Raw genomic sequence first — 26,419 nt, 5'->3', positions numbered from 1 at the left:
TTTTCTCGTGTGACCTTTGGTTTTGAGGCTGAAATATGGAGTTCTGGGCACGGAGGAATGGTCTTTTTCAGTCAGGGCACAGCTGTTGGCTTGCTCCAATTCTGGCTTTCTGTCATTGTTTGGGTACCTCAGCTGATTTTTGGTTTCTTGAGTGGCAATTTCCTAAATTTTTCTGGGTCTGATTTTGTTTTGCCTTCTACTTTCCCAAATGTTGTATTCTGATACAATACAAATACAGAGTAGCCATTATGAAATAAAAAACACAACACATTGGCATTACATGCTTAGAAATCTACAGGAAGCATGACCAAGGGGATTTTTCTGTTTTAGAAAATGAAATGGAACCCTTTTGCTGAGGGGACAGAAATTAATTCCCTCCAAATCAAGTGAGTTCGATGTTCAGGTGACTTCAATAAGAATTCCACAGCTAGTCTGCTGGGGAGGGGGGATGAATCCAGAAACAGCCGGTTTACTTGTGACTGAATAAAGCCCAATATTACTAAGGACTCCTGGATTTCTATGGCTTTTGTCACATTTTTCTTACTTATCATGATTTGTAATGAATTTTCTGATGAGAGCTTTGGTTTGGAGGCTGGAATATTCAGTTCAGGGAATGGGACGAATGCTGTTTTTCAATCAGTGCACAGCTATTGTCTTGCTCCAATTCTGGATTTCTGTCATTGTTTTGGGTGCCTCAGCTGATTTTCAGTTTCTTTTGCAGCAATTTCCTAAATGTTTTCTGGGTCTGAGTTTGTTTTGCCTTCTTCCTTTCCAAATTTTGTTTTCTGATTCAATACAAAGAGGATGTTAGACAGAGTAGACATTATGAAATAAAAAAAAAACAAAATAAATTATCGTTTCATTCATAGAAATCTACAGGCAACATGACCAAGATGAGTTTGCTGTTTTCGAAAATGAAATGGAACCCTTTTGCTGAGGGGACAGATATTAATTCCCTCTAAATCAAGTGTGTTGTGATTTTCAGGTTAATTCAATCAGAACTCCACAGTCAGCTGGGAGGGGTGGATGAATCCAGAAACAGCCGGTTTACTTGTGACAAAATCATGCCCAATATCACTAAAGACTCGTGGAGTTCTTTGCTTTTTGTCGCATTTTTCTTATTTATCAGGTTTGTAATGTATTTTCTGGTGTGAGCTTTCGTTTTGAGGCTGGAATATGGAGTTCAGGACACAGGAGGAATGATATTTTCAATCAGGGCACTGCTGTTGGCTTGCTCCAATTCTGGCTTTCTGTCATTGTTTTGGGTTCCTCAGCCAATTTTTGGTTTCTAGAATGGCAATTTCCTAAATGCTTTCTGGGTCTGAGTTTGTTTTGCCTTCTTCTTTCCCAAGTTTTGTATTGTGATGCAATACAAACAAGAGTTTACACACAGTAGCCATTATGCATTAAAAAACACAACACATTGGCATTTCATGCTTAGAAATCCACAGGCAACATGACCAAGATCAGTTTTTGTGTTTTGGATAATGAAATGGAACCCTTTTGCTGAGGGAACAGATATTAATTCCCTCCAAATCAAGTGTGAGTGTGTTTTTCAGGTGAATTCAATCAGAATTCCACAGCCAGTCTGCTGTGAGGGGTGGATGAATCCAGAAACAGCCGTTTACTTGTGACTGAATCAAGCCCAATATCACTCAGGATTCTTAGATTTCTTTGGTTCTTTTTATCTCATTTTTCTTATTTCTCATGGTTTGTAACGAACTTTCTGATGTGACCTTTGGTTTTGAGACTGACAATGTGCAGTTCAGGGCACGGAGGAATGGTCTTTTTCAGTCAGAGCATAGCTCTTGGCTTGCTCCAATTCTGGCTTTCTGTCATTGTTTTGGGGGCCTCAGCCAATTTTTGGTTTCTTGAGTGGCAATTTCCTAAATGATTTCTGGTCTGAGTTTGTTTTGCCTTCTTCCTTCGCAAATTTTGTATTCTGACACAATACAAAGAAGAATTTAGACAGAGTAGCCATTATGAAATAAAAAACACAACACATTGGCGTTTCATGCTTAGAAATCTACAGGCAACATGCCCAAGATGAGTTTTTGTCTTTTGGAAAATGAAATGGAACCCTTTTGCTGAGTGGTCAGATATTAATTCTCTGCAAATCGAGTGTGAGTGTGATGTTCTGGTGAATTCAATCAGAATTTCACAGCCAGTCAGCAGGGAGGGGTGGATGAATCCGTAAACAGCTGGTTTACTTGTGACTAAATCAAGCCCAATATCACTAAGGGCTCTTGGAATTTTTTTTATCTCATTTTTCTTATTTATCATGGTTTGTAATGAATTTTCTGATGTGAGCTTTGGTTTTGAGGCTGGAATATGGAGTTCAGGGTACGGGAGGAATGGTCTTTTTCAACCAGGGCACAGCTGTTAGCTTCCTCTACTTCTGCTTTCTGTCATTGTTTTGGGTGCCTCAGCCCATTTTTGTTTTCTTGAGTGGCAATTTCCTAAATGTTTTCTGGGTCTGAGTTTGTTTTGCCTTCTTCTTTCCCAAATGTTGTTTCTTACACAATACAAACAAGATTTTAGACATAATAGACATTAGGAAATAAAAAACACAACACATTGGCGTTTCGTGCTTAGAAATCTATAGGCAACATGCCCAAGAGGAGTTTTTGTGTTTTGGAAAATGAAATGGAAACCTTTTACTGAGGGGACAGATATGAATTCCCTCCAAATCGAGTGTGAGTGCGATTTTCAGGTGAATTCTATCAGAATTCTAATCCAGTTTGCTGGGAGGGGTGGATGAATCCACAAATAGCCAGTTTACTTGTGACTAAATCAAGCCCAATTATCTCTAAGGATTCTTGGAGTCCTTTGGCTTTTTTATCCCATTTTTTCTTACTTATCTGGGTTGTAATGAATTTTCTGATGTGAGCTTTGGTTTTGAGGCTGGAATATGGAGTTCTGGGTACGGGTGGAATGGTCTTTTTCCATCAGGGTACAGCTGTTGGCTTGCTCCAATTCTGGCTTTCTGTCATTGTTTTGGGTGCCTCAGCCAATTTTTGGATTGTTGAGTGGCAATTTCCTAAATGTTTTCTGGGTCTGAGTTTGTTTTGCCTTCTTCCTTCCCAAATTTTGTATTCTGACACAATACCAACAAGAGTTTAGACAGAGAAGCCATTATGAAATAAAAAAACACAACACATTGGTGTTTCATGCTTAGAAATCTACAGGCAACATGACCAAGATGAGTTTTTGTGTCTGGAAAATGAAATGGAACTCTTTTGCTGAGGGTTCCCTCCAAATCGAGTGTGAGTGCGATTTTCAGGTGAATTCAATCAGAATTCCACAGCCAGTCAGCTGGGAGGGGTGGATGAATCCGCAAACAGCCGGTTTACTTGTGACTAAATTAAGCCCAGTATCACTAAGGACTCTTGGAGTCCTTTTGCTTTTGTCACATTTTTCTTATTTATCATGGTTTGTAATGAATTTTCTGATGTGAGCTTTGGTTTTGAGGCTGGAATATTGAGTTCAAGGCAGAGTTCCAGAGAGGCAGAGGCAGAGAGTGAACAAGAGGTCTTCCATCTGCTGGTTCACTCTCCAAATGGTTTCAATGGCCAGATCTGGGCCGAATGAAGCCAGGAACCAGGACTTCTTTAAGGCCTCCCACATAGGTACACCAGCTCAAGGACTTGAACCATCTTCTACTGATTCCCCAGGCCATAGCAGATAGCTAGGTTGAAAGTGGAATAACTAGGCCTCAAACTGATATCCATATGGAATGTCAGCACTGAAGATTGTTTTTTTACTCACTATACCACAGAGCCAGCCCCTCAGATTATGTTATTCATTTATGTGAATAGTCATTCCTTGGGGGAGGATGTCATTAATATGATGTTTTATCTATGTCTATGATGTAAGATGGATGCAGTTAATATCTTTACTAAGATTATGAATTTGACGAGGCTGTTGAGATGTCCCATGTGTACCCTTGAAGAAGTATACTTTGGCTGTTCAAGTAAAAGCAAACAGACTGAGAGTCTATTGATAAAGAATTGGAAAACATATTGGCCACATCCTTAATGGATGAAAATGATTTATTGAATAAAAATCAGATTTTGTATAAGATGTGGAGCATAATTGATGATCTACAGCATTAAGAGTGCAATCCACCATATTGCACTTTTTATTGTTTTCTAGATTTATAAACAGGCAACACTGAGCTATGAAATGTGGAAGAAGAGGCAGTAATCAATGCTTTGATAATTAGGCTTTGTCTAATACATTTATTTTTAAAAAATCACAGTTATATAAAGGGAGAGACAGACCGTATACCCGCTGGCTTACTCCCCAAATGGCTGCAATGACCAGGGATGATCTATGCCCAAACTAGGAACCAGGAACTTCATTAGGGTATCCCACATGGGTACTGGGGTTCAAGTACTTGTGCCATCTTTCACTGCTTTCTCAAGCACATTAACAAGGACCTGGATTAAAAGTGGAACAGCCAGGATTTGAACTAGCACCTATAAGAGATGCTGGTGTTGCAGATGGTGGTTTAATTCACTATGCCATGATATCATCCACATGCAATATATTTCAGTTCTTGCATGATTTTTTTATATTGGGCCATTTTGTTTAATTTGGACTTTAAAGAGTCCTATTTTTTTCTAGCCAATTTTTCATTTCTAAGATTTGTTTTGTATTTTTGCTCATGCAGTTGGACTCTAAGACATTAATTGGAAAATTGGTCAGAATTGACTTTGAGAAATTAGTGTTAAAATGAAGTGACCAAGGAGATAAAGTAATTTCCTTTTGTTTTGTTTTTATTAACTTTCCTAAGATTACAGGTGGCACTCTGTTTAAATTTATTTGGATCCTTAGGTAGGATTCTGAGTTGAGTCACACCATTATTATACCTATAAGTCTGTAAATCGGTGCCTTTTTAGAAGCTGGTAACTTAGATCTTACGTTGTAGAAACATAGAATCCAATGATTGTCATTTTTATCTTTATCTAAAAATAAATTTGAGATTTCTAATTGTTTTAGAATATGAGTCTTCTAAAATAAATACATATACACATGTGTATCACTCCTCTTTTTGTATTTTCATATTTCTAGTTTGTTTTTTCTGGACAATTTTTTGATTTTTAAAAGAATTTCTTCATTTGAAAGTCAATGACTGAGAAGAAGAGATAGATATATGGAAATCTTTTATCATAGGTTCATTTCTCAAATAGCCATATGCCCAGGGCTGAGCCATGCCAAAGCCAGGAGTCTGGAACTCCATCCAAGTCTCTTACAAGGTTGGCACTGACCAAGAACTTGTGCCATTTTGCCCCCTTTTTAGGCACATTAACAGGGAACTGAAATGTAAACACTGTACATGGGACTAAAACTGACAATGGTGTTGACTTAACCTGTTGTACCATAACACCAGCTCTAATTATTTTTTCATTTTTTAATCTTTTGAATTATTTTTTTCTTGATTTATGCTTATAGGCACTTAAAGACCGAAGTTTTAACATCTATACTTCTCTGATACCCTGTTTTGTGGACCTTCTATGCTTTTGCAAGTAAAACAGAAAGAAGTGAGATTGTACTTCTTCGTCAGGGTCTCCATAATATATTGTTCCACATGGGATAATCTCTCATAGTTATGTACTTTGGAATTCCAAGGTCAAAGTGTAGATTTGGTTTCTTCTGAAGCCTCTTCCCCTATTTTCAAATCAGCCACCAATTTGCTATGTGCTCACATGTTACTTCCTCTGTCCTTGTGTATCCTTAATATGTTTTTTTAAAGGTTTTATTTAGTTTATATAAATTTTATAGGTACAACTTTTGGAGTATAGTGATTCCTTCCCCCATACTCACCATTCCACCCTCAAACCATTACCCTCCCACTCCCTCTCCCATCCCATTCTTTTTTTTTTTTTTTTTTTGACAGGCAGAGTGGACAGTGAGAGAGAGAGAGACAGAGAGAAAGGTCTTCCTTTGCCGTTGGTTTACCCGATCCGATGGCAGGAGCCAGGAGCCAGGTGCTTTTCCTGGTCTCCCATGGGGTGCAGGGCCCAAGCACCTGGGCCATCCTCCACTGCACTCCCTGGCCATAGCAGAGAGCTGGCCTGGAAGAGGGGCAACCGGGACAGAATCCGGCGCCCCGACCGGGACTAGAACCCGGTGTGCCGGCGCCGCTAGGCGGAGGATTAGCCTAGTGAGCCACGGCGCCAGCCCTCCCATCCCATTCTTCATTAGGTTTCATTTTTAATTATATACAGACCAACTCTATACTAAGTAAAGATTTCAACCATTCACACCCACACAGACACACAAACTATAAAGTACTGTTTGAAGACTAGTTTTACTGTTAATTCTCATAGTACAACTCATTAAGGACAAAGGTCCTACATGGGGAATAAGTGCACAGTGACTCTTGTTGTTGATTTAACAATTGTCACCCTTATTTATGACGTCAGTGATCACCTGTGTCAATGTCTTGCAGCGCTTCTCCAATGTTCTCTAATAATCTGATGGTGTCAGATCATAGATTTAGATCTTTAATCCATGTTGAGTGGATTTTTTGTAAAGCGTAAGGTAGGGTTCTTGCTTCATACTTCTGCATGTGGAAATCCAGTTTTCCCAGTTCCATTTGTTGAATAGATTGTCCTTGCTCCAGGAATTGAAGATTTTTGTGTCTCTGTTCATCACAGAAATTGATCCGTAATTCTCTTTCTCTGTTGCATCCTTTTCAGGTTTAGAAATTAAGGTGATGCTGGCTTCATAGAAAGAATTTGGGAGGATTTCCTCTATTTCAATTGTTTTGAATAGCTTGAGAAGAATTGGAGTTAGTTCTTTAAATGTCTGGTAGAATTCAGCAGTGAATCCATCCTGTCCTGGGCTTTTCTTTGTTAATAGGGATTTTATTACTGATTCAATTTCTGTCTTGTCTATGGGTCTACTTAGGTTTTCCATGTCTTCATGCCTCAATTTAGGTAGGTTTTATGTGTCCAGGAATCTACCCATTTCTGCTAGATTTCCCACTTTGTTGGCATACAACTCTTTGTAGTAATTTCTGCTGACTCTATTTCTGTGGTGCCAGTTGTTACATTCCTTTTTCATCTCCACTGTTATTGATTTGGGTCTTCTCTTTTTGCTTAGTTGGACCAATGGTGTATCAATTTTGTTTATTCAAAAAACCAGCTCTTCTTTTGTTGATCTTTTATATTGTTTTTGGGATTCAATTTTGTTGATTTCTTTCTCTAACTTTAATTTTTTCTTCTACTAGCTTTAGTCCAAGTGAGAGTGTGCCAAACTGTACATCTCATCCCTATCTTATTCCCACTCTTATTTTTAACAGGGATCAATTTTCAGTTGGATTCAAACTCATAAGAATAATTTTGTGTTAATTAAAGAGTTCAACCAATGATATTAAGTAGAAAAAGAAAATACTATAAAGAATAAAATAGTAAGCTCTTCCTCAACAGTCAGTACAAGGGCTGATCCAGTCATTGTTTCTCATACTGTCAGTTTCACTTTTACAGGTTTCCTGTAGAGTTGGATCAATGGATATCAAGTGTCCCTGAGATCACGGCCATCTAATTGGATGATATGGGGACAGAGGGCTTGGGTCATCACCCATGCTCCTACTGGAGCCTAGGGCTTAGCCCATAGAAAGGAAACAGGGGATTGAGTCATGAACCACATCTACTATTCTGGAAAAAGAGTCCATAGTGGCACCAAGCTACAGGGAGTTGTGCCTGGTACCAGGACTTTGAGATGAAGTAGAGGGGAACCACAGTGGAGGTCACTGTGACAATTTCCCATTCCACATATTACTTCAGAATTTGAAAGGCCATTGTGTGAATGGAGATCTTGAAGTGTTCGCTGGAGTGGAAGGAGATCCAAGTGTGTGTTTTGTGACTGGCTGAAACCCAGGAACCCAAGGCAGTTCAGAGATCCCTGAAGGGGCAGCAAAGTCACTGGGGGATCCTGAATCTGAGTCATGGCACCAATGTAAGACAGCCACAAAACACACCAAACCAAAGTTAGAGGAAAGTTTTCTTGTTGGATGGGGGAAACCTGGTGGGCTGGATGGAGAGAGCAAGAGGGTGAGAGGAGGGGAAGGTAAGAGAGAGATCAAGAGAGAGCGCTCTCCACTTTTTTTTTTAAACTATCTTCCCCTAGACTAAACCAGTAAGTTCCCTCCCTATTCTGCCATCTTGGATCTCTGATTTCTATGTCTAAATATTTAACCACAAATTTTTAAAAAGATTTATTTATTTTATTTGAAAGGCAGAGTTATGAAGATGCAGATATAGAGGCAGAAAGATAAGTCTTTCACCCACTGGTTCATGGCCCAGATGGTCACAATGACCAGAACTGTGCTGATCCAATGCCAGGAGCCAGGAGCCAAGGGATTCTTCTGGGTCTCTCACATGAGTGCAGGGTCCCAAGAACTTGGGCCATCTTCTGCTGCTTTCCCAGGCTTTACCTGGTAGCATGATCAAAAATGGAAGAGCCCGGACTGTAACTGGTGCCCATATGGGATGCTGGCTCTGCAGCACCACTATGCCACAGCACCAGCCCCCCACCATTTATAATTTTAATGATTTTGTGTCCATTTTAAATTTAACATGACTGAAGTTGAATATTTTCATCTGTTTATTGTTCATAGTCCTTGCCTATTTTTCTGCTGGACTACAGACCTTTTCTATTTTTAACTATTAAACACTTTATTTACTAACGACATTAAGATTTTGACTAAACTAAATTAACTGTGTTATCTCAAAAATGATAAAATATTAAGTTAATGAAAAAATAGTAAAGAATATGAATAGACATTTTTATAGAAGAAATACAAATGGCCTACAGACACAGGAAAAGTGCTTAAGAGAATTAGAAATCTGGAATATTCAAATGAAAATTACAATAAGGCATCATCTTATTCCAGATAGAATGGCTATTATACAAAAGATTAATAAAAAGCTAATGTTTATTTATATGTGAGGAAAAGGGAACACTATTACCCTGCTGGTGAAAATACAAATCAATAATCCTGTTATGGAAAACACTGTTGAGATTCATCAAGAAACAACAACAACAAAAAAGAATCTAACACAGGTCCTAGCTATCCCACTCCTGGGAATATATCCACAGGCAATTAAGCCAGCATATGAAAGAGATTCCTGTATTACCATGTTTATTGCAGCCAAATTCAAAATTACAAAAATGTGGAATCAACCTAGACATTCATCAATTGATGATTGGATAAAGAAGATGTGGTATTTATATATAAACTGTTATTACCCATGAAAAAGAATTAAATCCTGATGTTTGCAATAAGAATGGAATTTAAGATGATTACACTAACTGAAATAGTCCAGAAATATGATGACAAATATAACATTTTCTCCCACATGTGTAAAATTAATAGATACATGTATAAAAATGTGTGGATGTCTGAATATTTAATATATGGCTATAATTCCTCACTAAATTATACATTCCACACAATAACATACTTCTCATTTCTCTCTTTGTGATCACTGTCATGAATTTCATGTTACATGATATTCACATCTTTGGAAGAAATGTAGTATGTGTATTTATGCAATATCTACACATGTAGTAAGTGAATATGGAGAAGTGTTAAAATTTTTAAATTTAAAAATAAATAAGTGCAATTTTAAAAATAAGCTATATTTTTAGAAAAAGTAAACGAGAGTGGCCAATACTGTAGCACAGTGAGTAAAGCTGACACCTGCAGTGGCAGCATATCATATGGGCACTGGTTTGAGTCCTGGCTATTCCACTTCCCATCCAGCTTTCTTTTGTTGCCTGGAAAAGCAGTAGAAGATGGCCCAAGTCCTTGGGCCTCTGCATCCACTGAGAGACCCAGAAGAAGCTTCTGGCTCCTGTCTTTGGATCAGTGCAGTTCTGGCCATAGCAGCCATCTGGGGTTGGACCAGCTGATGTAATACTGACTCTCTCTCTCTCTCTCTCTCTCTCTCTCTCAGCCTCTCTGTAATTCTGCCTTTCAAATAACTAAGGAATAAGTGTTTTTTTAAAAAAAAAAAAGTAAAGAGGCCAGCACCACAGCTCACTTGGCTGATCCTCTACCTGCGGCGCAGGCACCCCAGATTCTAGTCCCAGTTGGGACACTGGATTCCGTCCCAGTTGCTCCTCTTCCATTCCAGCTCTCTGCTGTGGCCCAGGAAAGCAGTGGAGGATGGCCCAGATGCTTGGGCCCTGCACCTTCATGGGAGACCAGCGGGAGGAACCTGGCTCCTGGCTTCACATTGGTGCAGTGTGCCAGCCCGTGGTGGCCATTTGAGGGGTGAATCAATGAAAGGAAGACCTTTCTCTCTGTCTCTCTCTCTCTCACTGTCTAACTCTGCCTGTCAAAAAAAAGTAAACAAGATTGAATTTCAAAAACAAAGATGGATTGAGAGAGGAATAGAAAGTGCCATAATAAAATTTTTGTAGATAGTGGGTGTATACATTATTTTGATTGTGGTAATGATGTAATTCTGTACACATGAGGGGTTTTCAAAATGCCCATAAAACATCTACTACAAAAAACATGGATTTCAAATTTTGGAACCAAATAAGCTCATCTTTTAGTTCCATTTTCATGAAGTTTTTAGAAATTATCAGCTTTCAAAATTAACATATAGTTGATTATATGTCAATTATTTCACAACAGAGATGTAAAATTAAACTAAAATATAAAAATGGTTTTAAATTTTCATTTAAGGTGAAAAAATTTAATATATTTCATATATACAGATTTAGGAACACAGTGATACTTCCCACCCTACACAATCTCCTGGCAATGCTCCCATTCTTACTGCTCCCTCCTTTCTTATTCCCTCTTTTACTTTTTACAATGAACTACTTTCAGTTTACTTTATACTCAAAAGATTAACTCTACTAAGAGTTCAACATGTAGTGAGAGGGAAAATAATCTTCAACATTGGAAAAGAATGCCACACGCCTTGGAAAAGTCTCAATAACTTAAGTGCATTGATTTTCTACAAACTAATCAATAGCAAAATCCAAGCAGAGCATAGAATTCCAGTAAAAATTCAAATAGGAATTATTAGCAATTCAATTGATAAGCCGAAAACTAAAATAGCTTTATGTAAGAGCAAATGACCCAACGTGACAATGACACTTCTGAAACAAAGCATAATAAACATATATGTTATGCATCACCAGTCAAGAGTTACCATACATTCATAATACACATGGGATTCTTACAGATATTGAAGTTGAAATAGAAAAATCAGCAGTAAAACAGAATAAATTAGTCAGAAAATAAACCCTTTAATATATGGCAAGTTTGTATATATAGCAAAAATAACAGGGTAGATAGTTGGAGAAAGAAATATTGTTTACTGTATGTAGTAATGATGAAAGCAAAAAGGGTAATGTAAATCAAACAAAATGGCCTTTACTACACACTATGCAAACAGCAATGACATCATAAATAAGAGTGTCATTTTTTAAATCAACAACAGAAGTCACTGTGCACTTGCTCCCCATGTAGGTAGGACCTCTGTTCTTGTTGAGTTATACTATGAGAATTAGTGGGAAAACTTGTCTTCAAACAGTACTTTATACTTTGTGTAGGAGGGTGTAAACTGTTGAAATCTTTACTTAGTATAGATTTGGTCTTCTGTATATAAAGATAATTAAAATGAATCTTAATGAAGAGTGGGATGGGAATAAGGGTGGGAAGGTGGGTATGGAGGGAAGAACTGCTATATTCCTAAAGCTATACCTATGAAATTTGTATTTATAAATAAAAGCTTTCAAAAAGTATTAAAAAATTGAAAATAAAATATATAAGAACTCACTTATTTAAAATGGGTTAGACAGAAATTAAGAGCTATAAGTATGATTATTTTTAAAAGGATATGTAAAATCAGCAAACTATGCTCCCAGGTTAAGAATGTAGAAAAAGCTAGGAAAAGTAATGGCAAAACAAAGAGCATGAAGAAACAATGAGTGCAAAGGGAAAAGATGCTCTGGTGCTTTACAGTTGCTGTTAGGACACATGGAGCAGGTACAGTGGCATATGGGAAATGACACTCTGCCCATTAATATGCTCTTTTCTGTACTAAGCCACAACTCTTGGTTCCTTCATGTGTTCCATTGCACTCAATCACTTCTACCCCTTCTGTGGACCATTGAATGCTGCCGCTACTGCCATATTGTACCTAGAGGGCACGTACTCTATTTACTGAGCCCATGTAAGGGCCAGCCAAGACATTATCACCAACTTCCTCTTGGTCACAATTTTCTAAGATCTGATTGGTTTTCTGGGTGCAGATATACAGGGTATAGACCATACTGCATTTGCGGATTTCAAGACTGGATCAACAGGATTCTGGAAGGATATTTGGGATCTTGGGTCACAGAAAAACAACTGCATTATTCACCATCCAGCTCACAACTTTTACATCAGCAAAATAATCTCCATAGCTCCGGTCTGTAGAACCAGTAACACAAGGGATCCAGACAGAAACTCAATGTGTGACTTAAAAAGAAGCAAGGAAATTCAAACTCCAGTCCAACCTTATGAGTAGTAACATAACAAAGCAAGCAGCAAACAAGTGAGTGTATATCCACCCAATGGATGCTCCCTGTACAAGTGGGGTTGTGTGGTGGAATGGGAAGGCCGTGCCAAGATGGCCGCTGGCAGGCAAGCATCAGTTACTCAGGAAATGGCTTCAGAACCCACCTGGCAAAGGAGCCTGCCTGGCCATAGGCAGTGATTTAAGGCATAAACCGCCCCTTGACTGGATTGGCTGCCTTGGCTATAAGCTGCTGTACCAACTGAAATAAATGACTCTGCAGGCTGCTCACTTCTAGCCCAGTTTCACTCTACTCTGTGTCTGTCATGACTCCACGCCTCTTGCCCCAACCATGCTCCTCCTCTCAGAACAAATCCACTGCCATTGTGTCCTAGGATTTTTCACAAATTTGCAAGATGTTTGCTTTGATTTTTTTGTTGCTTTCTGCAGCCGTATTGCCTTGTGATGTGTCATAATGATCCCAACTGCTTTCTCAAAATGGAATGCATTTTTTACAAGGATACTGATACTGTGATTGTTGCATTTTTCCCCATTTACACATACCTCATTGATAGAATCATTAATATTTTCAATAAGAATCTCACATTCTAAGGGTAAGTTCTCTTTGCTGTAATCATTTTCCCATAAGTCACATATTAGCCTCTTGTTATATGGTCTGCAGATGGGTGGACAAACGCATTCTGTGTCCCTCCCTGTCCATCTTATGTCCCTCCTAAAAACTGCTGAAAATTGATTTGGGAATGATGAAGACATTTCTTTCTTGTCTGGCACCCTTAATGGGTCAGGGAAAGGTGGTCTCATCAGAGGAAAGTCTCGTTGTTCTTCCTGTCCTTCCTAGTCCATGTTTATCAGCTCAGTGGACTACTGTGCTCAGCAGACTTTCAGAAACAGTGCACCAAAATGAGCAAACTTGGGTTAACATGAGCTCTTCTACATGTGCTCACAAACTTTTCTGTTATGTACCGGATTTGGGGCCATGAGAACACTTTATTTCTCCTACAGTCCTGAAGAAAATATAAAGTTTTTGCTAGTACCTAGTAATCATAGGGTAACACCTCTGCAAAAATATAATATTAAATATATTTTAATGGTGAGTGTGACCCATGTGAACTCTAATGATTTGAAAATACAAAATTCAGGTTGAGTCACTGATTCTGTCTTTTCAAGACAAGAATAGATATTGCAGAAGAGGTATTATTATGTCTCTACCCCTCCTTAACAGGTTTTCTTTTTGTAGCTAAATATAAATGTTTCAAATATATGTATACATACATATATATGAAAATTTCATGCCTACAGAATATTGTATCTTGTAGGATGGCATAATAGTTTTCTGCACACCTGTTGTTGAAAGTACTCATTTTCTAATTGGTTTCTACTGTAATTCAACAGGAAGTAGGATGACACTGCATAGATCTTTGATGGGTAGGTATTAGGACATAGATCATTGCATTATCATTAAAGCCAGTGGATTAGAGAAGTATACTTGGTGCTACCAAGGTGATGCCATTGATTACATATTTTAGGCATTTGTCCAAAGATCACTGCAGAAATAATTTAATGGATACTAGCTCAGTTTAACAATATTCTCTTCACATTTTTATAAATTGCCCTAATTTGATATGCACACGTCATCCCATCTATGAAGTATTAGTAGTAGTGGGATTCCTCATGGCTATGCATGCAGTATATCATTTAAGTGCACCCTGAAATGATGGAGACCAGGAGATAGTGAATTCCCAGGAGCAGGAAAAGCTTCTATGAATAGTGCCCAGATTCCTGCCACATGAATACCATGCAAACTGGAGCTCATGAGTCTCAGCAAACCCAAGAGAAAACAATTACTTATGACACTTGAAAAAGTAAGCAATATTAACAATAATCTTAGACACTATACCCTCCACCGTTAGATTCACCAACTTTAGAATATACAGTAATTAGTGATAAACTGTTGGAGATAGGGAACACAGTATAAAACACATCAAAAAGGGCAACTCTCAAAAATGTTCAGTGTGCCAAAAAACCTTCCAGACCTTTTGATACCAGAAGGGAGCTGGAGGATGAAATGAACAGGATGAGGACTGGAGGAAAGAGTAGAAGAATGAGGAGAAGAATAGGTACATATTAAGTACAAAACTGAAAATTATTTGATCCCTTTAGCAAGGATCTTCAAAATTCCTCGTTCTACATAAAAAATGTGAATGAGATATTTGGATAACAAATATGTATAGAAGCTATATATATATAAACTATACCAGCTGTATATATGGTTATAGACAACTATTTATAAATAAAATATACATACTTATGCAACATAAACCAAAAAATGAAAAACTATCATTTCCTCTGGAGCACACAGTGACAATCAACAGGCAGTCAACATGACCTAGTCTGTTCATCAATACTGAAAATACAGGACATCTGAAAAAACTGAAAGGGGCTCGCCTTGCTTCTTGCTGAAGTGTCAGACCCCAGAAATAGAAATGCATGGTGTCCTTTTCATGGAAGACTACTTATGTTCAATTCCGTAGGGCAAATTGAGTGAAAAAGGCTAGTTTGAACTAAGTACTGATACCAGTGGGAATAATTTACTTTAACATATGCTTAGTATTCTGAATGGATGACTGCCTTAATTGCAAAGCATCATGTGACTTGCAGTCCAGTGTTTCAAGTCCACTCAGTGAATGTTTCATGTTTTTCTATAAAGTGTTCTTTGCTTTTCCTGTTCTTTCAAGCTGTGATGTGATTTTATTTTCCTGGCTTGTGATGGATGCTGATGGGTAAGTTTGATGGGGCAGAAATTTAAATGCCAGGCTTCAACTCTACCATTCTCAGTGCATTTTCTTGCTTCTAAATTTCATTACAATAGGATTTGAGGTTTGCATCTTATTAGTGCTTCAAAGATCCCCAGGGGTCCTGCTTGAGGTAATGAGCTGTTTGCAATGTGTATAAATGAAGGTAGAAGAAATGACTTTCTGGATAATCATCTTGATGAGACATAGAAAAGGAGAAAATACAGCTAGATAATCCTACATCACATTTGCAGTCAAGTAACCAAGGAATGGCTATGCCATCTTGGCAAAGTTTCCATGCTGAGTGGGTATGTGCTGAAACCTGAGCTGAAAGCACATGTAATCAGAACCCAGAAAAGACTTGGAAAATAGGGAAGAGAAGTGAACACAAAGTTTAGTAAAACTGAGTGTCACCTTGGTGGTGGTGGTGGGGGGGGCTTAAAAAAACACCGTATCATTGCAATGTCAAAATAATACAAGACAGTATATTTATGAACTGGTTCCTGTTACAGGAGAAATCCTGTGGCTAAACTGAATTAACTGTCTCCAAGTAATAAAGAATTAAAGAGAGGTAGAAAAGGGAAATGGTGAAAGTAAGATTTAGAGGGATGGTACACACACAGGCAGGGTTATGGGAAACCTCTTATGAGAACTGCAATTTCTAAAATTATTGTCCTTTTTATTGGATGTGTGTTGCATATGAGCCAACACATAGTTGAATATTCAATTAGGGCAGAGTTTGGGGGCAGGACATGAGTAATACCCACTCTGCTGTTCCTTTTAAGGAATTCTCGGTGATAGCCTCAGGTGCACAAGTGGCTGGGGACACACATTAAAATTTAGAAAATGTCATGGCATCTGATACATGATGGTAAATGAGCCTCTGGTGCCTGATGGTGAGTGGGTTGGCCAATATCCTCTTGGATATTTCTAGCCAGTGCAATCCCAATAGCTAAACATAACAGGTATTTAGGTTGTGGAAGGTGTGAACACGAGGCTGCTAGCAATCCTGTTTCTACTGCTAACTAGTTCCTTGTATATTTCACCCCCAAATAATTCAATAAAATAAGAGGTAACAACAATGCCAGGTGAATCTAAGCATGTGGGAACTCAATTACAAACATCAATGCACCACAGAAGACTGGATGGAAAATCCCAGGAATATGTAAAAATAGCATGAAATCAATCCTGGGAAGACTGCCACCAGAACACTCTGCACAGATCCCCTCCTCACCTGATAAAAAGATTTTGGGTAATCTAGGAAAATCCAGATTTTGACAGAGATAAATCTAGGGTTCTCATTAGTATAGATGTCACCAGAAACTAATCCCCTACAAAATACTCATCATCCAGGACTGAGAGAACAGTTTCACGGTTTGCAACAAAAGCTTGGCTGTAATCACACCACTATTTTGTGCTACAATAATGAGGCAAAAGGAATCATGGGAATAAACAAAACCACTACAGCAAATAATTTTATAATCAAGGAAGATAGTATTTCAAATGTTCCTGACTAAATTGTTAACGTTTATGTAACTATATAACTCATTTACATAGCCCAAATCACTATAAAGGTACATCAAAGAGAAAAAGATTCTGAATACATAGTCCTTCTGTCATACAGCATTATTCCATCATGTGAATTCAATGCCTGCTGATGTTTCCAGTAGTGTTTCTCTACATTTTCACAGTGCTTTCCATAATTCTGCTTTTTGTTGAAGTTTGCCTTATAAGAAAGGTTTTTATAGTTCCACTACATTCACAGGATTTTCCCTCTATGTGGGTTTTCTGATACATTGTTAAAATGATTTATGGTAAAGATTTCTGACAATGCATGTTCTTATCACTAAGTCCTTTGATGTGTGAAGAATGAATTATGGTAAAAATATTTTTATACTCATTATACAGGCTGTTATTTTTTCTTTGTATGAGTTTCTAATACCTCCTGAAGAATAACTTCTGGTAAAAATGGTTTTTATTTTTTCTGACCCAGTGCATACAAAATGCCCCCTCCTCCTTTGTGAATTCTTTGCCTATTGAGAGTGTTAACTTCAGGAAAATGTTTTTCTATATTCATAAGTGCTGTTCCCTGTACAAAATCCTCAGATATGCAATGAGGACTGACTTCTGAGACTTTTTCATAATCATTACATTAAGCTTCCTCTCCTGTGTGAATTATCTAGTGCATAATGTGTAACTGCCAACAAAAGCTTTTCCACACTGATTAATGTTTCTCCCCTGTGTAAATTCTGTGGTGTTAGGAGTTACTACTTCTGGCAAAACTTTTCCACTTTGATCACATTTACAATATTTCCTCTCCATGTGTGAATTCTCTGATGTTTATTAAGGTATGACATTCGCCAAAAGGTTTTCCCACACTCATTACATTCATAAGGCTTCTCTGCTGTATGAATTCTTTGATGTTTAATGAGGATTGATATATGGCCAAAGGCTTTTCCACACTCATTACATTGATAAGGTTTCTCCCCTGTGTGAATTCTCTGATGTGTTTTGAGGTCTGACTTTCTCCAAAAGGCCTTTCCACATTCACTGCAGTCATAAGGTTTCTCCCCTGTGTGAATTCTCTGATGAGCTTTGAGGTGTGACTTTTGGCCAAAGGCTTTTCCACATTCATTATAGTCATAAGGTTTCTCCCTTGTGTGTATTCTCTGATGTTTGATGAGGTCTGACTTCAGTCGGAAGGCTTTTCCACAGTCATGACATTCATAAATTTTCTCCCCTGTGTGAATTCTCTGATGTGTTATGAGGTGTGACATCTGGCCAAATGCTTTTCCACACTCATTACATTCATAGGGTTCCTCCCCTGTGTGAATTCTGATGTGTTGAGGTGTGACTTCTGGCAAAAGGCTTTTCCACATTCATTGCATTCATAAGGCTGTTCTCCTGTATGAATTCTCTGATGTGTAATGGGGATTGATTTATGACAAAAGGCTTTACCACATTCATTACATTCATACGGTTTCTCCCCTGTGTGAATTCTCTGATGTGTTATGAGATGTGACTTCCGACAGAAGGCTTTTTCACATTTATCACATTCATAAGATTTCTCACCTATGTGAATTCTCTGATTTCTAGTGATGTCTGAAATTAGGTAAATGGTTTTTCCACATTCATTGCACCAAAAGGGCTTTTGCCCTGTGTGAGTTCTGGGAAGGATGTTAAGGCAGGATTTACAACTGAAAGATTTTCCACAGGGTTTACACACATGGGCTTTTTTTCCTGTATATGTTCTCTGATTTATTGTAAGATCTGATTTACATGTTCTAATCTCATTTTCAACAGATTCACAGAGTTTCTGTCTTGTGTGGCTTCACTGATGCTTACTGAGGTTATCATTTTTATGTAAAGTTTTCTTTTCTATCTGAGTTGTGTTTCCAACAAAGACAGTTGATTTAATACAGGGTTCTTCTAAATGAACCTTCTCAAATGAAAAGAGTATCTCTTCCTTCTGAAGGCTTAACCTTGTCCATTCCGTTCAAGTGGCCACTGCATAGTCTGAATCTTGTTATGCTGACAAAGAAGCTCGCAGCATGGGGCAGAATTCCCAGGTACATTAGGGACATCAGATTTCTCTCCAGTTTCCATCACATCAGACCCACTAGGGAGATACACATTTTGGAATATATTGCATGCCTTGTGTTTCATTCCTGAACAACTTCCCCTTTTTATAATAAGTTTTGGAATATGGCTTGAGCTTAAATGAACTGCTTCTTTAAATTCAACTCCCTTGTGAACTGATGTGTTATTGTTTATGATTGTATCTTGATTCAAACTTATGTCTGTCTTCATTTTCCTGATTGGTCCCAATTAAGCCATCCATTTTCTGGGCAACTGAAATGAGAAAACAACCATATTCATGGACCACATGTAAGTATTTCTTCTGAAATGCTCATATAGTGGCAATGAAAGTATTTAATATCGTAATGGCGTAAGATTTTAGCATATCACTAAAAATATTTATTGATGATAGTTTTCCTTAATACATTAATAAAATAAATAGTTAACATATTTCTCAATGTTCAATCATGCTTTTTTTACTACCATAAATATTTTAAGTGTGTGGCAGAATGGGTGATGTTGTAAGGTAAGTTAAGTCACTGACTGGAATGCCTACATCCCAACACAGTCCAAATTTTACTCATGGGTAGTCTGCTTTCTGTACAGCTTTCTGCCAAGCTATCATGGGAGGCAGAAGATGATGATTTCTAATGCTCTGGACACTGTCATACACTTGAGAGACCCAGATGGAATTCCATGCTTTTGCCTTCAGCCTCATCCATCCATAACTCTTGGAAGTATTTGTGGAATGCGTATGTAAATAGAAGACCTGTGTTTGTGTATGTGTCTCCTTCTCTCATGATCTCTTTGATCTTCTTGAACATGAAAATATCTGAGATATTAATGAATGGAATGGTGAAACACTTAGTAAATACATTTACCCACTGACTAGCTGCAACAAAACATGGAATGCTTTCCACCAGTTAATTTCTCCCTGTCCTTTTTCTATAACTTTTTTTTCTTTTTATAAAAACTGTGCTTTGTGCTTCTCAACTGAACTTTCAGTCTTAACAATGGGCATATTCTAATGGATCATTTACTTGAAGATGGATTTATGTCTGTCCCCTATGCAGGATCACAGTTTAGAAATAGGACTTGAATCTATGGTTGTCCCCTGTTCAGTCTTCCCAGGGGAATGGTATTTGTGGGGTTTTTCTAAATGCAAAAAATATCCTTTTATCTAAACACCATGACAGTTTTACTCATACTCCTAAAGAAACCCAATATCTTCAGCTTCTCAGAACCACAATAGGTACAAAAAAAAAAAAAAAAAAAAAGTCCAATATATCATCCTGCATATGCGCTCCAAATAATTTAAGGGATTTCTTTCTGTAGCTCAGGTTGTGTTCAGCTTCTTGGAAAAGTGTTTTCTAACACATGCTGATATCAACAGCCCTTTCTGCTTTAAATTCTTGGTACACACTCCTGCTTGATAATTTGAGTTTCTGAATGCTTTTTGATTTCTGTTTTGAAGGATCATTTGTCTCCTACTTACATGGAAAACTGAGTCTTCTATGTCGTTCACACAGGTCTATTGTTCATTTAAAGCTGCTGAAAAAGGGAGAATTCAAACTATTCCCAAAGAAATCTGAGCTATTCAACTTGAAGCCTTGTGTTTCATTGACCTTGGGAAGCAGAATCTCTTGATTCTCTTAATGAGTTTAGGGCCACCTATTTCCATGTTCCTATGCTGGGGGTCCTGCTTAACTTCATGATTTCTGATGTCAGAGGATAGCTGATTGCTCTTGAATATCTTTTATCATTTTATTTATTCATTCAATCATTTGAGAGTCAGAGAGACAAAGAGAAAGAGAGAGCACCTATCAAACGGTTCATTCCTCAAATGTCTGCAGCAATCATTTTATTATTGATTTGAGAGAGAAAGAGATAAATAGAGTTCACATTCATTGGTTAAATCTTGAAATCTTTGCAAAAGCAAGCTCTGTGCTCAATCAAAACCAAGAACAGGAACCAGCAGTAAGAAACCATACCTATGAGCTTTCCAATAACCAAATGTTAAGGGAATTAATAAACACATGATCAAAATACATAAAGAAAAATCAGTGTGAAAATGGAGGAAAAAAAAAGTTAGAACAGACTTAGTACAGCAAGAAAGGGGCTGGATTTCTTTCACATCAAAGAAGATATTCATCAAGAGAACAAGAGGTAGAGAGATGTACACAGGAGAACCTGCCCTGGAGACTATAGAATGACCATGTCTAATGCATGAAACCCACTGAACTCAGAAGGCTGAGACTTGGAGAAAACTAGCAACAAGTTCTTGTCAATATTTGCTTCATTCATTCTGTCCCAGGTACTATACCCAGAATATGCTGACTGACCTGATAGGCGCCAGTTTAGCGGTTTTTCCACCACACATGGCTCTGCACCATCTTCTAACCTGAAGATTAACTCAGATTTGGTAATGCAGTATCCTGTTAATGAGAAATAATGTAAGATTTTGTCAAATAACTTAAAGGTTATTTGAAGAAGAACATTAGCTTTGCACAGGAGCTGTGCAACAGAAGTGCCGATTTGAATCCTTTCCTGGGGGAGAGATATTCAGATTCTTCATGGACTCAGATTCTATATATACCCAGCATTAAACCTTACAAAGTTTTCATGTATTTAACAAACCAGAAGAAAATGTTCCAACTGAGCAAATAAGGGAAGTATCACTCACCCAAGGACACCAGGCAGTTATAGGTCTCTAGCATCACATGCCTGTACAGGATTCTCTGAGCAACAATCAGGTCCTGCCATTCCTCCCAGGTGAAGTCCACAGCTAGGTCTTTGAATGACACCAACACTTGAAACGTCATATTTCTCCTAAACATATCAGCTGTACCCAAAAGCAGAGATAGGGAGTGTATTCTTCTGTGTGCATCTTATGTGCCTCTGAAATAAAATGCAGCCAACTTTATAATATGAACGCAATAGAAGGAAACCACTATGAAAATATCTTGCTCAATATTAACTTTATTTCAAAATCACTACAATAAATTTTATCTGGAACTGATCTTTCTGCTATTGATTCTGAAAGGATCTCACAGTGTAGTCTATAGATGCAAGTATAAACACATGACTGAAACAGCATGTAAAAGAAACTACAGGAGAATATGTTCAACATCAATCAGGGTAAAAGAAAACTTTTTAAAAGATTTTTCTGTATCAGCAGGCTGCAGTTCACTGAAATGCCAAAGTTGGTTAGACCTTCTGCATGAGTATGTTCTCACGAATATGATACAACACAAATCAGATGGTAATAGCACAAAGAACAAAGGCCAGGTAATGGGGATACAAACTGCACCACCTCTAAGTGAGTGATCCCAGGCTGTGAGTGGTGTTCACATGGGCAGTGAAGCTGCACAAGGAACTGATAATCTTTATTTACATGCTTGAAAGAATTCAACAATAAAAATGTATGGGTTCACACCAGTGCCGTGGCTCACTAGGGTAATCCTCCACCTTGCGGCACCGGTACACCAGGTTCTAGTCCCGGTCGGGGTGCTGGATTCTGTCCCGGTTGCCCCTCTTCCAGGCCAGCTCTCTGCTATGGCCAGGGAGTGCACTGGAGGATGGCCCAAGTGCTTGGGCCCTGCACCCCATGGGAGACCAGGATAAGTACTTGGCTCCTGCCATCAGATCGGTGTGGTGCACCAGTCGCAGCGTGCCAGCTGCAGTGGCCATTGGAGGGTGAACCAACGGCAAAAGGAAGACCTTTCTCTCTGTCTCTCTCTTTGACTGTCCATTCTGCCTGTCAAAAAAAAAAAAAATGTATGGGCTATTTTTGTAAAGTTATTTATCAAATATTTTCATAAGCATATTCATATTTCCTCCAATAATCAAAATTATTATTTTTCACATAAAAATGATTGCTCACATCCTAAAGCACAGAGTGTAAATTATAGGTAACCAATAAAATCTGGTTATTACTTGAAAAGAATTATATTTTAAATGTCATCCCAGGGAGGCAATGGGGTAAGCACTATATGGTAAACAGAGGGAAGACACCACAGTGAGACATGATTATTTACCATCGGGACACAGAGCAGTAAGAAGGCAGAACAGAACAGTCACTATACATATGAAAAAGGGAACAAGAAGCAAGAACAGAACTCACTATTAATTTGTTGTGAAGCAAGTGAAATACGGAGTTTATTTCCATATCATGTGCATGAGAGTTGGGGTAGACACTGTCACTGAAATGAAATTGGGCAAGACGACAAAGAATATGGTGGAAAGGAGAGATATTGAATTTGGACACATTATGTTTGAAGTTTCAATAGCCATGTATGTGGGGATGTCAGAATGGTAGCTGGACCTATGATATACAATGCAGGAGAGATGTGGGCTGCAGATAAAGATCTGGCAAGCAGCAGCATTTCAGTAACACTTGAAGCCAAAGCAGTGAAGGCAAGACTCAAAGAGAAGTGAAGTGACAGGAAGCAGAAAAGGGAGGAGCACAGAATGTGAGGAAAAACTGACACTCACTGATACAAGAAGTAAAGGAAATATTAGTGCAATGGTCCAAAGAGAATGAAAATTCAAAATTTCTTCCAAGGACTTGTAAAAGCTCAATGATAAGAAATCCATGAGTACAAATAATTTTAAAATTTCTTATAAATCCTAAGAAGTACCTTCATGTGTTTCATCATATTTGGAGCTCTATGGAGAAAAAATTCTAGAATCATCCACACAGGTAATGAGAAAAAGTTCTTAAAAAAATTCCATTTCTTGTAAAACAGATTCTCTAAGAAGTTCCTGCACATTCATTTTGGATCAGTGACATATTTTCTCTAGTCATAAAGATAGGCAATGTTGTAGTAAAGGCCATTCTGACAGGCTAATAGAAATAAGTGATGTGATACACACTTGAATGTGGAAGCACTTCAGAGGCTGGGAGTCACTAGTTATTATTATAACCACAATCAGGCTCTCACTGCCCCTGATATTCTAAGACACCCAGAAAAAGCATCATTTAGAACAGTTAATTCTCATAGATACTTATGGGATGGCTCTGTGGGCTTTTTAATAAATGGTGTGTGAAACATAGGCAGAATATAAAGTTAAAAGTCAATCCCAGTTCACATCAAGTGTATAACAACATGAAAACTATATGGAATGTGTGGTGTACAGTCTTGTATTTAAAGTCAATTCTATCTTAAACTCAATATCCAGAAGTTACATAAGCCCAAGCTGAAAAATTTGAATATACAAATGTCAAAACTTTTTAATATAAAGATTAAAGATATATGAAGAATGATTAAAAAAATTAAGTCACACTACCCCAGAAAATTCACTTTCCTAATAAAATTTGCCATCCAAATGAAAAAATAAGGAAAGAACTGGCATCAAAATGAGAAAATGGGGACTGGCACAGTAGCACACTGGGTTGATCCCCCACCTGTGGCGCTGGCATCCCATGTGGATGCCAGGTTCTACTCCTGGTTGCTCCTCTTCTAGTCCAGCTCTCTGCTGTGGCCCGGGAGAAAGCTCCTGGCTCCTGGCTTCAGATTGGCGTAGCTCCAGCCCTTGCAGCCATTTGGGGAGGGAACCAGCAGAGGGAGGACCTTTCTCTCTTATCTCTCACTATCTGTAACTCTACCTGTCAAATAAATAATCTTTAAAAAAAATGAGAAAATGTGTAACTATTATTGGTTATTCTCTGCTTTTCAAAATACCAGTCTTTTAAGTTACAAGAGGGGGGCGCAGCAGGTAAAGCTGCCACCTGCAGTGCCAGCATCCCATATGGGTGCCAGTTTGATTCCTGGTTGCTCCACTTCCAATACAGCTCTCTAAGGCTGGGAAAGCAGTGGAAGATGGTCCAGGTCCTTGTTTGGGCCCCTGCACCTGTGTGGGAGACCCAGAAGAAGCTCCTGGCTCCTGGTTTCAGATAAGTCCAGTTCTGGCCTTTGCAACCATTTGGGGAGTACACCTGTAGATAGAAGACTTCTCTCTCTTCTGTGCTTCTGCCTCTCTGTAACTCTGCCTTTCAAATAAATATTTAAATATATATATATATGTATATATAAAAAGAATAAATTGTGACAAAAATGAAAAACACAAATTAAAATTACACTGCAATATACTGTTTTACCTAATATATTGGACAAAGTTTTATAAAATCTTTTTTTTCTAATCAATAGGTAAACATCATTTTACTGGTTCTAGTCTCAAAACATATCCCATATTGCATCAGTACTTAATACCATTGTAACTATGGTTTTACAAAACACCAGCTTCTAAACTGTTCCCAATACCGTCTCCAAGGAGAGAAAACCCAGAAAAGCTTTGGGAGGTCACAAGAAGATAGAAAAACAAAATTAGCTACCTGAAGGACTTCAACCCATGGCCATTTTTCATGTCATGCTATCTGAGAAATTCGGAAGATGTGTAGGGTAAGTTAAATCTAAAGTCAGAAGAAAAAAAAAAAAAAACTTTAGGAGGACATAAATTCTGCCAGGATAAAGGGCACCATTAATATTAGATGAGAGAACTTGAGGTTCTATGTACTATCAGGTAGTATGACACACATGTAAATACAGACTTAATTAGTGGTAGACCAGAAAAATGTTCAATGAAATAAAAATTGAAAAACTCTACTATAAATTATAATATCACTGATCAGAAGCAGCTCAGGCTGCAATCAAAATCTGTATCAGAAAGAATGAACGTGTCCTGAAGAAAATTTGGCTATTATCCAGAACCTGGGCTGGGTTCTCTTAACCATTAGGTCTCACATTGTACAAATGTCTTAGGTCCCATGCATATACGGTTCTCACAGTGGCATTTGTGGTGGTGGCAGGCTTTTGCTCATGTGTAATCAACCCAATCTCTGGATATGCCGAAGACAAAAGATAGGATATGGTTGCTCAACCCTGTCTATGTAACCAAATTTCAAAAAGGACCATAAACACAGGCTTAGATTAGACTGTTAATATCCTGGGGGTACTGTCACACAATGTGATTGGGAGAAGTAGGTAATGATAATAAGATTCCAGTGAGGTAAATAACCACAAGATTATGCTGAAGGAATCATGGATCCTGCTCTATGCATCTAATTCCTTGACATATCATACTGGATTCTGTTATAGTAGTGAATTAGAATGTAAGCATGAAGGTTTTTCTGAATTTTTAAATTCCTTTGTGGCATCACTGAACATGAGATTCATGTTAGCGAAGTGAGGATGTTCTTGATATCAAAATAATCATGACTTTTGGGATATCCTCATTTCACCCAGCAAAAAAAGATACCAATTATACTATGGTTTATTATAATCAAATTTCAAAAAGTTACAGACAATGAAACAGGTAGAAATCTGAGAACATACAAATACTGGAAATGGTAAGTATGGGAACACAAATATTTTTCACTGTTATTTTGAAACTATTTAAAAAGTTATTTAGCATTTGAACCAAGAAAATGAAAATGTATAAAAAAGACTTAATAGTATGTATGTAGGAATACAATGTATCATAGTATGACAC

The 26,419-nt window shown here is 37.9% G+C and overlaps 1 protein-coding gene across 40 annotated transcripts in view; it reads right to left on the bottom strand.

Annotated features, from left to right (window-relative positions):
• The window catches only part of LOC103345948 (zinc finger protein 39), an 89,585-nt gene that overhangs the window by 9,402 nt on the left and 53,764 nt on the right, over window positions 1–26,419 (bottom strand). For 21 of the 40 annotated variants that reach the window (XM_070059253.2, XM_070059269.2, XM_070059257.2 and 18 more), the window contains 3 exons: window positions 21,612–21,826; window positions 21,271–21,363; window positions 16,812–19,201 (listed from right to left, as the gene is read on the bottom strand). The exons of 1 other annotated variant lie outside the window; for it this stretch is intronic. In XM_070059253.2, the coding sequence (XP_069915354.1) occupies window positions 19,113–19,201; window positions 21,271–21,363; window positions 21,612–21,765 (336 nt within the window). In that variant the 5' untranslated portion in view covers window positions 21,766–21,826 and the 3' untranslated portion in view covers window positions 16,812–19,112. Of the gene's footprint in view, window positions 1–6,297; window positions 19,202–21,270; window positions 21,364–21,611; window positions 21,827–21,889; window positions 22,686–24,335; window positions 24,553–25,262; window positions 25,341–26,419 lie in introns of those variants that run through there. 18 more of the 40 variants (XM_089315071.1, XM_070059244.2, XM_089315076.1 and 15 more) reach the window with 9 other exon arrangements.

Source organism: Oryctolagus cuniculus, chromosome 16 (assembly GCF_051225735.1).
Source record: "Oryctolagus cuniculus isolate XC-2025 breed Fujian yellow rabbit chromosome 16, ASM5122573v1, whole genome shotgun sequence".
Taxonomy (NCBI): Eukaryota; Metazoa; Chordata; class Mammalia; order Lagomorpha; family Leporidae; genus Oryctolagus; species Oryctolagus cuniculus.
The sequence above is the reverse complement of the archived record's forward strand: the minus strand, read 5'-3'. Positions and strand labels throughout refer to the sequence as shown.